We start from the raw sequence: 12,950 nt of genomic DNA, 5'->3' as shown, positions 1-12,950 counted from the left end.
GGCACGGACGCAGGCGGTTCGGAGCCTGTGGCTGGGGACGAATCCAAGGGTCCGGTAACACAGGTCTCATAGGAGGTGAAGTCAGTATTTGGCTCTATCGCCGCTGAGTGTGCGGCCTCCGTGGTGGGGTCCATCCACCCGCGCTTGGATGGCACGATCTGCTCTGGATTGAGGGATGGAGTAGCCACAGGTGTGATCTCCCGAACACCGTCCGACGGCAGGGCTAAGTCATGCTCGTCGTGACTGTGCGGCGCACCTATCATGGGATCGAATCCGTTGAAGATCAAGTCTCCGTGGATGTCGACAGTATAGTTCAAGCTTCCAAACCTGACCTGATGGCCAGGGGCGTAGCTCTCGATCTGCTCCAGATGGCCAAGCGAGTTGGCCCGCAGTACGAAGCCGCCGAGTACGAAGATCTGTCCGGGGAGGAAAACCTCACCCTGGATCGCATCATTATCGATGATCGAAGGATCCATCAAGCCTTTATCGTGACGGCTCAGTGGAACTCTCAATGAAAGCACCAATGTCAGTGTCAAAACCGGCGGATCTCGGGTAGGGGGTCCAGAGCTATGCGTCTAAGGCTGATGGTAACAGGAGGTGAGGGACACAATGTTTACCCGGGTTTGGGCCCTCTCGATGGAGGTAATACCCTACTTCCTGCTTGATTGATCTTGATGATATGAGTATTACAAGAGTTGATCTACCATGAGATCGTAGAGGCTAAACCCTAGAAGCTAGCCTATGGTTATGATGGGTCTTGTCCTACGGACTAAACCCTCTGGTTTATATAGACACCGGAGGGGGCAAGGGTTACACAGAGTCGGTTACAGAGAAGGAGATCTACATATGCGATTTGCCAATCTTGCCTTCCACGCAAAAGAGAGTCCCACCCGGACACGGGACGAAGTCTTCAATCTTGTATCTTCATAGTCCAATAGTCCGGCCAAAGTATATAGTCCGGCTGTCCGATGAACCCCTAATCCAGGACTCCCTCAACGGGGTCCTCTTCAACCAGCCCTCCACGGGGTCCTGTTCAACCAGCCCTCCACATGGTCCCTCCACCGGCTACTGTTCATCTACCCCACCTCCTCGATTGGGGTCCTGTTCATCCAGCGGCAACGACCTCTACTACCATGGGATCCTGTTCATCCAACCCCCTCTTGGGACTGTTCATCAAGTGGCAGCTTTGATCGGCTTCAGATAGCAGTAGTAGGGAAGGAATCACTAGGGTTAAGTTAACAGCAAGGGATCGATCGGGGTTCAGTAACGTAGCTATTGCAATCGCTCAGGTTAAGTTAGAGCCCGATGCCTTGCTCGGGTTCAGTTAGAGCGCAACGCCCCGCACACACGCACGTACGTGTACAAGAGAAATGCGCAAACCTCCGTGCATCGCTCGGCCTCGACCACCCACCGTAGCCGGGAACTCCTCGAAATTTTCCTCGCCCTCACTTCTACCACGATTTTTTCCGTCATGGATGGCCCAAAGAATGTCATGCTGGTGTGTCTCCGTACCGCCCAGGACGAAAACCCATTTCCTGTCATGATTTTTGTCATGGAAGTAGGAGCCCACCACATCTATGATGGTACCGAGTTTTGTCACAATTATCGTCATAGAAGTGTCAAAATGTCAGAAAAAATTCATTAGGCCCAAAATGTCACGGATGTGTCTTTTTCTTGTAGTGGCGGCCAGTGTACTTTGTCAGCTCCCTACTTCAGGGGGCTAGATCAAGGTATTCTGGCATGCCAAAGTTGATCTTTGGCCTCATCATGGCCTCAAGGAAACTGCGCCATTACTTCCAAGCCCCCGAGATCATGGTTGTCACCCGCTTCCCCTTGCAACTCATACTGAGGAACCCTGAGGACACTGGAAATATAGTGGAATGGGCTCTGGAGTTATCAAGCTTTGGTTTGAAGTTTGAGAGCACGTCATCTATTCAGAGCAGAGCATTGGCACAGTTTATTGCAGAATGGACACCAACTCCAGATGAAGAGACGCTGGAGACAGTCATTCCTAGCAAGGAAGCGCCCCAAGAGTGGATCATGTACTTCGATGGTGCTTTCTCACTACAGGGTGCGGGGGCTGGCATGCTCTTCATCGCACCCACTAGAGAGCACCTGAAGTACATAGTCCAAATGCACTTTTCCCGAGAAAGGGCTACCAACAACACTGCAGAGTATGAAGGGCTCCTTGCCGGGCTCAGGATTGCGACAGAGTTGGGGATTAAGAAGCTGATCATCTGTGGAGATTCACACCTTGTGGTGAGACAAGTCAACAAGGACTACCAGAGCCCTGACAGGTCACCAACGTATCTATAATTTTTGATTGTTCCATGCTGTTATATTATCAATCTTAGATGTTTTATAATTATTTTATGGTCATTTTATATCATTTTTTTGTACTAACCAATTGACATAGTGCCAAGTGCCAGTTCATGTTTTTTCTGTGTTTTTTTACATCGCAGAAAATCAATATCAGACGGAGTCCAAATGCCACGAAACTTTATAGAGAATTTTTATGGTCCAGAAGGAACACCACAGGCCCTGGCTGCGGCTGGGGGTGCCCCCAGGGGGAACAACCCACCAGGGCGCCCCGGGAGGCCCAGGAGCGCCCTGGTGGGTTGTCCCCACCTCGGGTGTCCCCCGGACCACCTCTTTGCTCTATAAATATCCCAAAAATCCCAGAACCCTAGAGGAGTCGATGAAATATTCATCCAGCCGCCGCAGAGTCCAGAACCACCAGATCCCATCTAGACACAATCTCGGATAGGGTTCACCACCTCCATTGGTGCCTCTCCGATGATGCGTGAGTAGTTCTTTGTAGACCTTCGGCTCCGTAGTTAGTAGCTTGATGGCCTCATCTCTCTCTTTATTCTCAATACAATGGTCTCTTGGAGATCCATATGATGTAACTCTTTTGCGATGTGTTTGTTGGGATTCGATGAACTTTGAGTTTATGATCAGTTATATCTTTTTATATCCATGAAAGTTATTTGAGTTTCTTTGATCTCTTATATGCATGATTGCCTATAGCATCGTATTTCTTCTCTTATATTTTGGTTTTGTTTGGCCAACATGATATATTTATCTTGCAACGGGAAGAGGTGCTTTGTACTGTGTTCGATCTTACGGTGCTTCATCCCAGTGACAGAAAGGGAAACAACACAAATGTACAATTGATACTAAGGATAAAACGATGGGATTTATCTCTACATAGATAGATCTTGTCTACATCATGTCATCGTTCTTATTGCATTACTCCGTTTCTCCATGAACTTAATACACTAGATGCATGCTGGATAGCGGTCGATGTATGGAGTAATAGTAGTAGATGCATGAAGGAGTCAGTCTACTAATCTTGGATGTGATGCCTATATAATAATCATTACCTGGATATTGTCATAATTATTTGAAGTTCTATCAATTTCCCAACAGTAATTTGTTGACCCATCGTTTGCTATTTTCTCGATAGAAGCCACTAGTGAAACCTACGGCCCCCGGGTCTTCTTTCTCATATATTTGCCTTTGCGATCTACTTTTCTCTTGCATTTATTGTTAGATCTATTAAACCAAAAAATACCTTGCTGCAATTTATTCTTATTTATTTATTTGGCATTCGATCTATCAATCTACTACAAATTTACCTCACATACGTTTGCTTATCTTGAGGCGCCGTAATCCGGAAGGGATTGACAACCCCTTTAACACGTCGGGTTGCGAGAAGTTGTTGTTTGTGTGCAGGTGCTATTTAGGTTGTCTTGCTTGGTTCTCCTACTGGTTCTATAACCTTGGTTTCATACCTGAGGGAAATACCTACCGCCGCTATGCTACATCATCCCTTCCTCTTTGGGGAAAGACCGACGTAGCTTCAAGCGACATCAAAAGGAATTTCTGGCGTCGTTGCCAGCGAGGATCTTCAACATATACCAGGTTCCTATTCACAAATCTCATCTCCTTGCAATTTACATTATTTTCCATTTGCCTCTCATTTTCCTCTCCCCCACTTCACAAAAAATTGCCGTTTTATTCGCCTCTCTTTCCTTTCGCCGTTTTCTTGCCGGATCTGTTTTTGAGTGCAATATTGTTGTGTAGTCATCATGACTCAAGAGAACACAAAGTTATGTGATTTCTCAAATATCAACAACAATGATTTTATCGGCACTCCGCTTGCTCCTCCCGCCTCTAGTGCGGAGACTTGTGATATTAATACTGCTTTGCTAAATCTTGTTATGAAAGACCAATTTTCTGGTACTCCTAATGAGGATGCCGCTTCCCATCTTAATACCTTCGTGGAATTATGTGATATGCAAAATAAAAAAGATGTGGACAATGATGTGGTCAAAATGAAATTATTTCCATTTTCCTTGCATGATTCTACAAAAAATTGGTTCTCTTCTTTGCCTCACAATAGTATCAATTCTTGGAATAAGTGCAAAGATGCTTTTATCACTAAGTATTTTCCTCCCTCAAAAAACATTTCCCTTAGAACCCAGATCATGAATTTCAAGCAACTTGAACATGAGCATGTTGTAGAATCTTGGTAAATGATGAAAATGACACTAAGGAATTGCCCTACTCATGGGTTCAATCTTTGGATGATCATACAAATTTTTTATGCGGGGTTGAATTTTGTTTCTCGTAATCTTTTAGATTCCGCAGCGGGTGGTACTTTTATGGAAATTACTTTGGGTGAAGCCACCCAATTTCTTGATGATATTATGGAAAATTATTCGCAATGGCATACCGAAAGAGCTTCTACTAGTAAAAAAGTTAATTCGGTTGAAGAAATTTCTTCTTTGAGTGAAAAAGTTGATGGTCTTGTGAAATTGGTTGCTAGTGGAAGTGATCCTATTGATCTTAATGATATGCCTTTGTCTACTTTGATTGAGCAAACTAGTGATGCCATAGATGTGAATTTTATCTCTCGAAATAATTTCAATAACAATGCTTATAGAAGTAATTTTAATCCTAGGCCTTTTCCTAGTAATTCCTCTAATAATTATGGTAATTCCTATGGAAACCAATCTTATAATAATAATAGGAACATCTTCGATCTTGAGAATAATATTAAAGAATTTATCAACACTCAAAAAGTTTTCAACACTTCCATAGAAGAAAAGTTTAGTAAAATTGATGATTTGTCTAGAAGTGTTGATAGAATTACACTTGATGTGGAAAATCTCAAGATGAAAATTTTTGCGCATAAAGTAGATGAATCAATTAAAGCTCCTTATGTTTCTATGGATGAAAGTAAAAAAAGAACCGCAATGCTTAGAGCTAAAAAATATTTTTTAAAAAAAGCGTTTTCTAGTGATTTCTTTCGCCAAAGTGATGAAGATCTTAAAATGATTGGTGTTTCTTCTATTGATTCCTTGTTTAGTAAAGTTAATATTTATGAAAAAGGGACTGGAGAAGAGTCAACTTTAGGTAGAAGGCGTCCCAATATTTCGAAGGGTGAAAATCTTGGTTCGAAAATTGATGAAAGTGGGTTTGGAGAGGTCAAAACTTTAACGAGTGATGTGCCCACTCTTTTGGATTACAAAGACTTTAATTATGATAGTTTCTCATTGATTGATTGTATTCCTTTGTTGCAATCCATGATAAATTCACCCCATGCTTATGAACAAAATAAAGCTTTTACTAAACATATTGTTGATGCTATGATGAAAGCTCTTGAAGAAAAATTGGAATTAGAAGTTTCAATTCCTAGAAAATTGCATGATGAATAGGAAACTACTATCAAAGTCAAGATTAAAAATTATGAGTGTTTTTCTTTGTGTGACTTGGGTGCTAGTGTTTCTACAGTTTCGAAATCTTTATGTGATGTGCTTGATCTTACCGATCTTGAATCATGTTCTTTGAATCTGCACTTGACGGATTCTACTATTAAAATGCCTATGGGAAGAATTAATTATGTTCTTATTCTTGCAAATAGGAATTATGTGCCCATATATTTTATTGTTCTTGATATTGATTGCAATCCGTCTTGTCCAATTATTCTTGGTAGACCATTTTCACGCACTATCAGTGTCATGATTGATATGAAAGAAGGCAATATTAAGTTCGAATTTCCTTTGAGGAAGGGTATGGAACACTTTCCTAGAACTATAATTAAGCCACCCTATTAATCAATCATGAGGGCATCTTATGGATCTCGAACCAAAGATAACAAAACTTAGATCCTTCCTTTATGCCTAGCTAAGGGCGTAAAACTATAGCGCTTGTTGGGAGGCAACCCAATGAATAAAATTTATTTTTTTACTTTTTCTTTCTCTTCTTGTGTGTCAGCACAATTATGCTACTGTTATGATTATGTTTTTATGTTTTAATTAATGTTTGTGCCAAGTAAAGCGTTTAGGATCTTCTTGGGTGATAGTTGTTTGATCTTGCTGAAAAAACAAAAACTTTTATGCTCGCGAAATTAATTTTCGTTTTTACTAGAGAGCAATAAAATACACATTCCACATGAAGTAGATCAATATACAAATTGCTCAGGTCGTCCTAATTTTTCAGAATTTTTTGAGTTACATAAGTATTCAAAATAGTCAGATTGCTACAAATTGTTCTGTTTTGACAAATGATGTTTTCGTAGATGAGTTTTTGCCACAGAAAAGTTAGAATACAGTAGATATAATATAAGAACAAAATATGAATTGGTTTGATACAGTACTTATAGTAGTGATTTATTATTCTTATACTAACGAATCTCACGAAGGTTTTGTTGAGTTTTGTGTGATTGAAGTTTTCAAGTTTTGGGTTATCTTACGATAGATGACAGAAGGATGGAAGAGCCTAAGCTTGGGGATGCCCTGCCATCCCAATCTATTATCCAAAAATGAGCAATCAACTAAGCTTGGGGATGACCCCGAGTGGCATCCCCGCTTTCTTCCAACGACCATCGGTATTTTACTCGAAACTATATGTTTATTCGTCGCATGATATGTGTTTTGCTTGGAGCGTCTTTTATGATATGAGCCTTTCTTTGTTTTATTTTGTGTTTTAAGAAATTAATCCTGGCTGGACACACCTATTTGAGAGAGCCAAAATTATGTCATGACTTGTTAGAATTGTTCTATGCTTCATTTCAATTTTTTTGAGCAATGGACTTGCTCTAGTGCTTCACTTATATCTTTTTGAGCATGGTGTGCTTTAGTATTTTTGAAGAAATGCTCTCTTGCTTCACTTAGAATTATTTGAGTGTTAGTAAAATTTTAAAGAAATTCTCTCTTGCTTCACTTAAGTTAATTTGAGAGAAAGAAAATTTTATTATGCTCATGATCTTCACTTATATTTGTTGGAGCTTGTCAAAAGCAACACGAAAATTACTACCAAAATAATAGATATCCAAGAAGGATATAATAAAAACTTTCATGAAGATAGTTGGACAAAATAAACTTGATTCTTAGTAATATTTTTGAGATATGATGATGTGATATGTGAGTCATCTTGATGAGTAATTATGCTTTAGTATGAATATTGGTGTTAAGGTTTGTGATTCCCTATGCAAGTACAAAAGTCAATAGTCATGCAATGAAATTACATCCTACTTGAGGTGCATTATTCGGTATTATTTATGCTTAATGCTTGCTTATGATATTATCTGTTTCTTGGTTGGTCGCTTCCCAATGTTTTGCTAGCCTTCATTTTTCACTAAGTATGATCACTACTTGTGCATACAAAAACCTTTAAACCATTTTTGCCACATGAGTCTACTATATCTACCTATATGCGGTATTCTTTTGCCGGTATAAGCAAATTTGCATGTGCCATCTCTAATTTTCAAAATAAACTTCTCTTTTGTGTGTTGGTTTCGTTCGCGGAGCGGTGAGGGGTGGCTATTATTTTCAATGTTGGATGTGTCATTCTCAAGATGAGTGTTTATTCACTTGGCATTGCATGAGATAAAGGCAAAGGTATTAGGGATGCCCAGTCCCGAAATGTAAAAAAATTGAATTTACTTTATGTTGTCAAATAATAAACTCCTTGGAAAGTGTTGGTATGGAGGGCACCCATGGATACGGATAGCCATGGAATGTGAAAGTATGGTGGAAAAAGGAATAAACTTTATTTTTTGTGTGGGAATTGCCTATGTCATATCTAGCATGGAAAGTGTTGGGAACTCTAAGTCGTTTTCGTTGGTGGGATGGATACACCTCCCAAAACATTTTTATCTCTAAGTTTTTCGCTTTGAGCTCTGGCACCTCTACAAATCCCTACCTCCCTCTGCGAAGGGCCTTTCTTTTACTTTATGCAATTTTTATTTTGAATTTGAGTCTCCATCTTCTCTTATAAAAGCACCAACTAGGAGGCAATATGATCGTACTTAAGTATTGGGTATAGCTAATATTCGAGTGTGTTTCATGAATGGATCAATGTTTGAGCATGATGAGCTAGGGATAACTTATTTTAGCGTTGATATTTTGAAAGACATGGTTGCTTGTTGATATGCTTGAGTATCTAAATTATCATGTCAAAACTAGACTATTGCTTTGAACAACTAAAAGTCTAAATGTCCATGCTATATAAAAAACAATATGATATGACATGATAGGTAGCATTGCACATAAAAAAATTTGTTTTTATCACTTACCTACTCGAGGACGAGTAGGAGTTAAGCTTGGGAATGCTGATACGTCTCCAATATTTCTATAATTTTTTATTGTTCCATGCTATTATATTATCAATCTTGGATGTTTTATAATCATTTTATAGTCATTTTATATAATTTTTTGGTACTAACCTATTAACATAGTGCCAAGTGACAGTTCCTGTTTTTTCCGTGTTTTTTACATCGCAGAAAATCAATATCAGACAGAGTCCAAATGCCACGAAACTTTACGGAGAATTTTTATGGGATAGAAGGAACATAACGGGCCCTGGCTGTGCCTGGGGGCTGCCCCAGGGGGGCACAACCCACCAGGGCGCGCCAGGAGGCCTAGGCGCGCCCTGGTGGGTTGTGCCCACCTAGGGTGCCCCCGGACCGCATCTTTGCTCTATAAATACCCCAAAAATCCCAGAACCCTTTCATCCAACTGCCTCAGAGTCCAAAACCACCAGATCCAATCTAGACACCATCTCGGATGGGGTTCACCACCTCCATTGGTGCCTCTCCGATGATGCGTGAGTAGTTCATTATAGACCTTCGGGTCCGTAGTTAGTAGCTAGATCGCTTCATCTTTCTCTCTTAATTCTCAATACAATGGTCTCTTGGAGATCCATATGATGTAACTCTTTTGCGCTGTGTTTGTTGGGATCCGATGAACTTTGAGTTTATGATCAGTTATATCATTTTATATCCAGGAAAGTTATTTGAGTTTCTTTGATCTCTTATATGCATGATTTCTTACAGCCTTGTATTTCTTCTGCAATATTTGGGTTTTGTTTAGCCAACTTGATTTATTTATCTTGCAGTGGGAAGAGGTGCTCTGTAGTGTGTTCCATCTTATAGTGCTTGATCCCAGTGACAGAAAGGGAAACAACACGTATTTATCGTTGCTACTAAGGATAAAACTATGGGGTCTATATCTACATAGATAGATCTTGTCTACATCATCTCATCGTTCTTATTGCATCACTTCGTTTCTCCATGAAATTAGTACACTAGATGCATGTTGGATAGCGGTCGATGTGTGGAGTAATAGTAGTAGATGCAGGCAGGTGTCGGTCTACTAATCTTGGACGTGATGCCTATATAATGAGAATTGCCTGGATATCGTCATAATTATTTGAAGTTCTATCAATTGCCCAACAGTAATTTGTCTACCCACCGTTTGCTATTTTTCTCGAGGGAAGCTACTAGTGAAACCTACGACCCCCTGGTATTCTTTCTCGTATATTTGCCTTTGCGATCTACTTTTCTCTTTCATTTATTTTCAAATCTATTAAACGAAGAACCCCAAAATACTTTGCTGCAATTTATTCTTATTTATTTATTTGTCGTTAGATCTATCAATCTACTACATATTTACCTCCCGTCCGTTTGCCTATCTTGAGGCGCCATGCCACGGAAGGGATTGACAACCCCTTTAACACGTGGGGTTGTGAGAAGTTGTTATTTGTGTGCAGGTGTTGTTTACGTTGTGTTTCTTGGTTCTCCTACTGGTTCGATAACCTTGGTTTCATATCTGAGGGAAATACCTACCGCCGTTGTGCTGCATCATCCCTTCCTCTTTGGGGAAATACCGACGTAGCTTCAAGCGACATCAAGCCCGTTGATGGAAGCATACGTTAAAGAAGTGTGGAAGTTGGAGGAACACTTTGACGGATTGCAAACAGAGCATGTACCATGTGTGGAAAATAGCATTGTTGATTATCTGTCAAAGTGTGCCGCGCAAAAGCTCCCTGTGGAACCAGGAACCTTTTTCCTCCATCTAACTGAGCCATCTGTATCCCCGTTGACAATGTCCAAGAAGAGAAGGAAGCTGGACTCGGGCAAGCCTTCACCGGCAGTACCTTTAGAGGTCCCCGGTAAGGGGGCTGTCGGGAACGACTCCACCTTGCCTGGCAAGCCGCACTCTTCCATAGGATCTCAAGTCTTCATGGTTGAGGCAAGCTCTCCCACGAGTGAAGAGGTGCCATTGGCTCTAGTTGTCGAGCCACAGGCTCCAACTTGGGCACAACACATCATCCACTACCTTCAAACTAGAGAACTTCCCGAAGAGCTAGAAGAAGCCGAAAGAGTAGCCTAGAGGGCCAGTATGTATCAGTTCATCGATGACATGTTATACAGAAGGAGGCCCAACGGTGTGAAACTAAAGTGCATTTGCCGGGACTAAGGAAAGTAACTATTGGCAGAAATACACAAAGGCATGTGTGGCTCTCATATTGGATCAAGAGCCTTGGTTGAGAAAGCCTCTCGGCAAGGTTTCTATTGGCCCTTAGCCCTCCAAGATGCAACTGAGCTTGCCACCGGATGTGAAGCCTGCTAGTTCCACTCCAAGAATATCCATCAGCCTGCTCAAGCTCTCCAGTCGATCCCTTTGTCATGGCCATTTTCGGTCTAGGGGCTCGACATCTTGGGCCCCTTATGTATCATCCCGGATGTAACATTTCATATTTGTACCTCCAACTCTTGCCATTTTCGGCAATGCTATATTAAATCATCCATGGTTGGGTTTTCTCATTTTGCATTTTTGTTCATGTCATGCATTTCATCTCATGTCATCATGTGCATTGCATTGCATTTGTGTCCGGTCACTTGCATCTGGTCATTTTCTCCCTTGTCCGTTTCGGAATCCAACACTCACACACGCACCCGTCGCACCTCCCAGATCTTGTTTCGTGAGTGCGAGAAAGACATTCTCGTAATGGGCCAAGAGTTGACAAGTGGTCTTGGTATATCACCGGTCAACCGCCTGTGAAATTTCGTTCCATTTGGAGGTCGTTTGATGCCCCAATGGTTAACCGCGTTAACCGCCGGACACCTCTCTCTTTGCACCCCAACACCCCTCAACAACATCCCTCTAGCCCAGAAAACTCCCCTCCATGCTCTTCACCGTCGGATCATGATCGTGTGGGCGAAAACCGCTCTGAAAAACTCGTCTCCTAGCTCCCTCTATCTATAAAACAATCTCCCCCATCCAAATCTGGGCAAACCTAACCCTAGACGCATCAAAATCCATGCAACGCAGCTTCTCCGATCTCCTCCACCCGCCTGTCGGCCGCCCAATTGCCGGAGAGGCTTGCGTCGCCGCCGTTGACCACTGTTCCGTCGAGGTCGATTTCGCCAGTCCCTAAGTTTCCATCTCATGTCTACATCTTCATTAAGTCGTAACTTCATGCATGTTGCTCCGATTTGCATGTATAATATGTCAAATTATTCATTTCCGAATGCTCTACATGATAATATAATTTTCTTTCATGTTACTACTCATATTGATGCCTTAATCCTTGTTGCAAAAGTGCTAAATGATATAACCTTCTAAAGATTGTTGTAACTTGCCTATTTATCTTTTTCATAACTGTTTGTGTGATTTTCTTTTGAGCATCATGTCAACATGTTTTAGGAGTATAATCGCACCATCTTTGCGCTGGTGTAGTCCATTTATTGTGATATGCCCTGTGGTGACTAGCACAAGCTTCCAAAGTGAGATACTTGTTGTTTCTGATTTCAGACACTTAGTGATTTCTGCTAAGTCTGAATCTACTATATTATGATGCCATGTTTACTTGATGCTACTAGTTAACATATGCATATTTTGAAGATGTCCAGTAAGCATGTTTTGAAGTTCATGTTATGCTCTACCCATCCATGCCCTTCTTTGCTATTATGGCCTAACTTAGCTTTCCATTACCATGCTCTCAAATTGCTAAATAATATTCTGTCAGCCTGTTAACAGCAAGTTCATTTTGCCATGTGAATAACTAGTGCTCTATGTATCCTATGACCATGTTCTTGACATGAGTAGCTGCACAAATATGTATTCTTGTTGTTGATTTTATTCACATGACATGATATGCTCTGGGATGAGTTATATAAGCTTATAAACATGCCTAATTAATGTTGTTTCTGCCGTGTCCAGTAAATTCCAGTCCGTGAATCTGTTATTATTTGCAATCTTGCCATGATGTTTTTAGTCTGTTCTAATGATTTCTAGCAGTAGGTCAGTGATCATATTTTGTTGTGCTCTACTTATACTTCACTGCCATTCCATGTCTTTTCATCTTGGGGTACTATAGAAGATTTTGATATTACATCTTAAGTGCCATGTTGCTGTTAATCTCAGTTTTGCACTGTTATTATTTTGCTCGCCGTTTGAGTTGTGTGCATTCGTTCCTCGTGATCTTTATATCGATTTCAACCAAAATCCTCCAATATATAGCCTCCCAAATTGCCATGAAAAGCCTCTAACCCACCTTCCTAGCAAACTGTTGTTTGGCTATGTTACCGCTTTTGCTCAGCCCCTCTTATAGCGCTGCTAGTTGCAGGTGCAGTGCAGGTTGTTCCATGTTGG

The 12,950-nt window shown here is 41.1% G+C and overlaps 1 protein-coding gene across 1 annotated transcript; it reads left to right on the top strand.

Moving 5' to 3' along the window:
- The first annotated feature begins 1,767 nt into the window (after positions 1-1,767).
- On the top strand, positions 1,768-2,316 carry LOC147985112 (uncharacterized). The gene has a single exon (XM_087541414.1). The coding sequence runs from the start codon at positions 1,768-1,770 to the stop codon at positions 2,314-2,316; it is 549 nt and encodes a 182-aa protein (XP_087397540.1).
- The last annotated feature ends 10,634 nt before the right edge of the window (positions 2,317-12,950 follow it).

The sequence above is a fragment of the Triticum urartu genome, chromosome 2A (genome assembly GCF_056163025.1).
Source record: "Triticum urartu cultivar PI428250 chromosome 2A, HENAU_Tu73, whole genome shotgun sequence".
Taxonomy (NCBI): domain Eukaryota; kingdom Viridiplantae; phylum Streptophyta; class Magnoliopsida; order Poales; family Poaceae; genus Triticum; species Triticum urartu.
The sequence above is the reverse complement of the archived record's forward strand: the minus strand, read 5'-3'. Positions and strand labels throughout refer to the sequence as shown.

Bases quoted from the DNA above. Each gene is read 5' to 3' on its own strand.
- LOC147985112 (XM_087541414.1), top strand. From the start codon at position 1,768: ATGGCCTCAAGGAAACTGCGCCATTACTTCCAAGCCCCCGAGATCATG.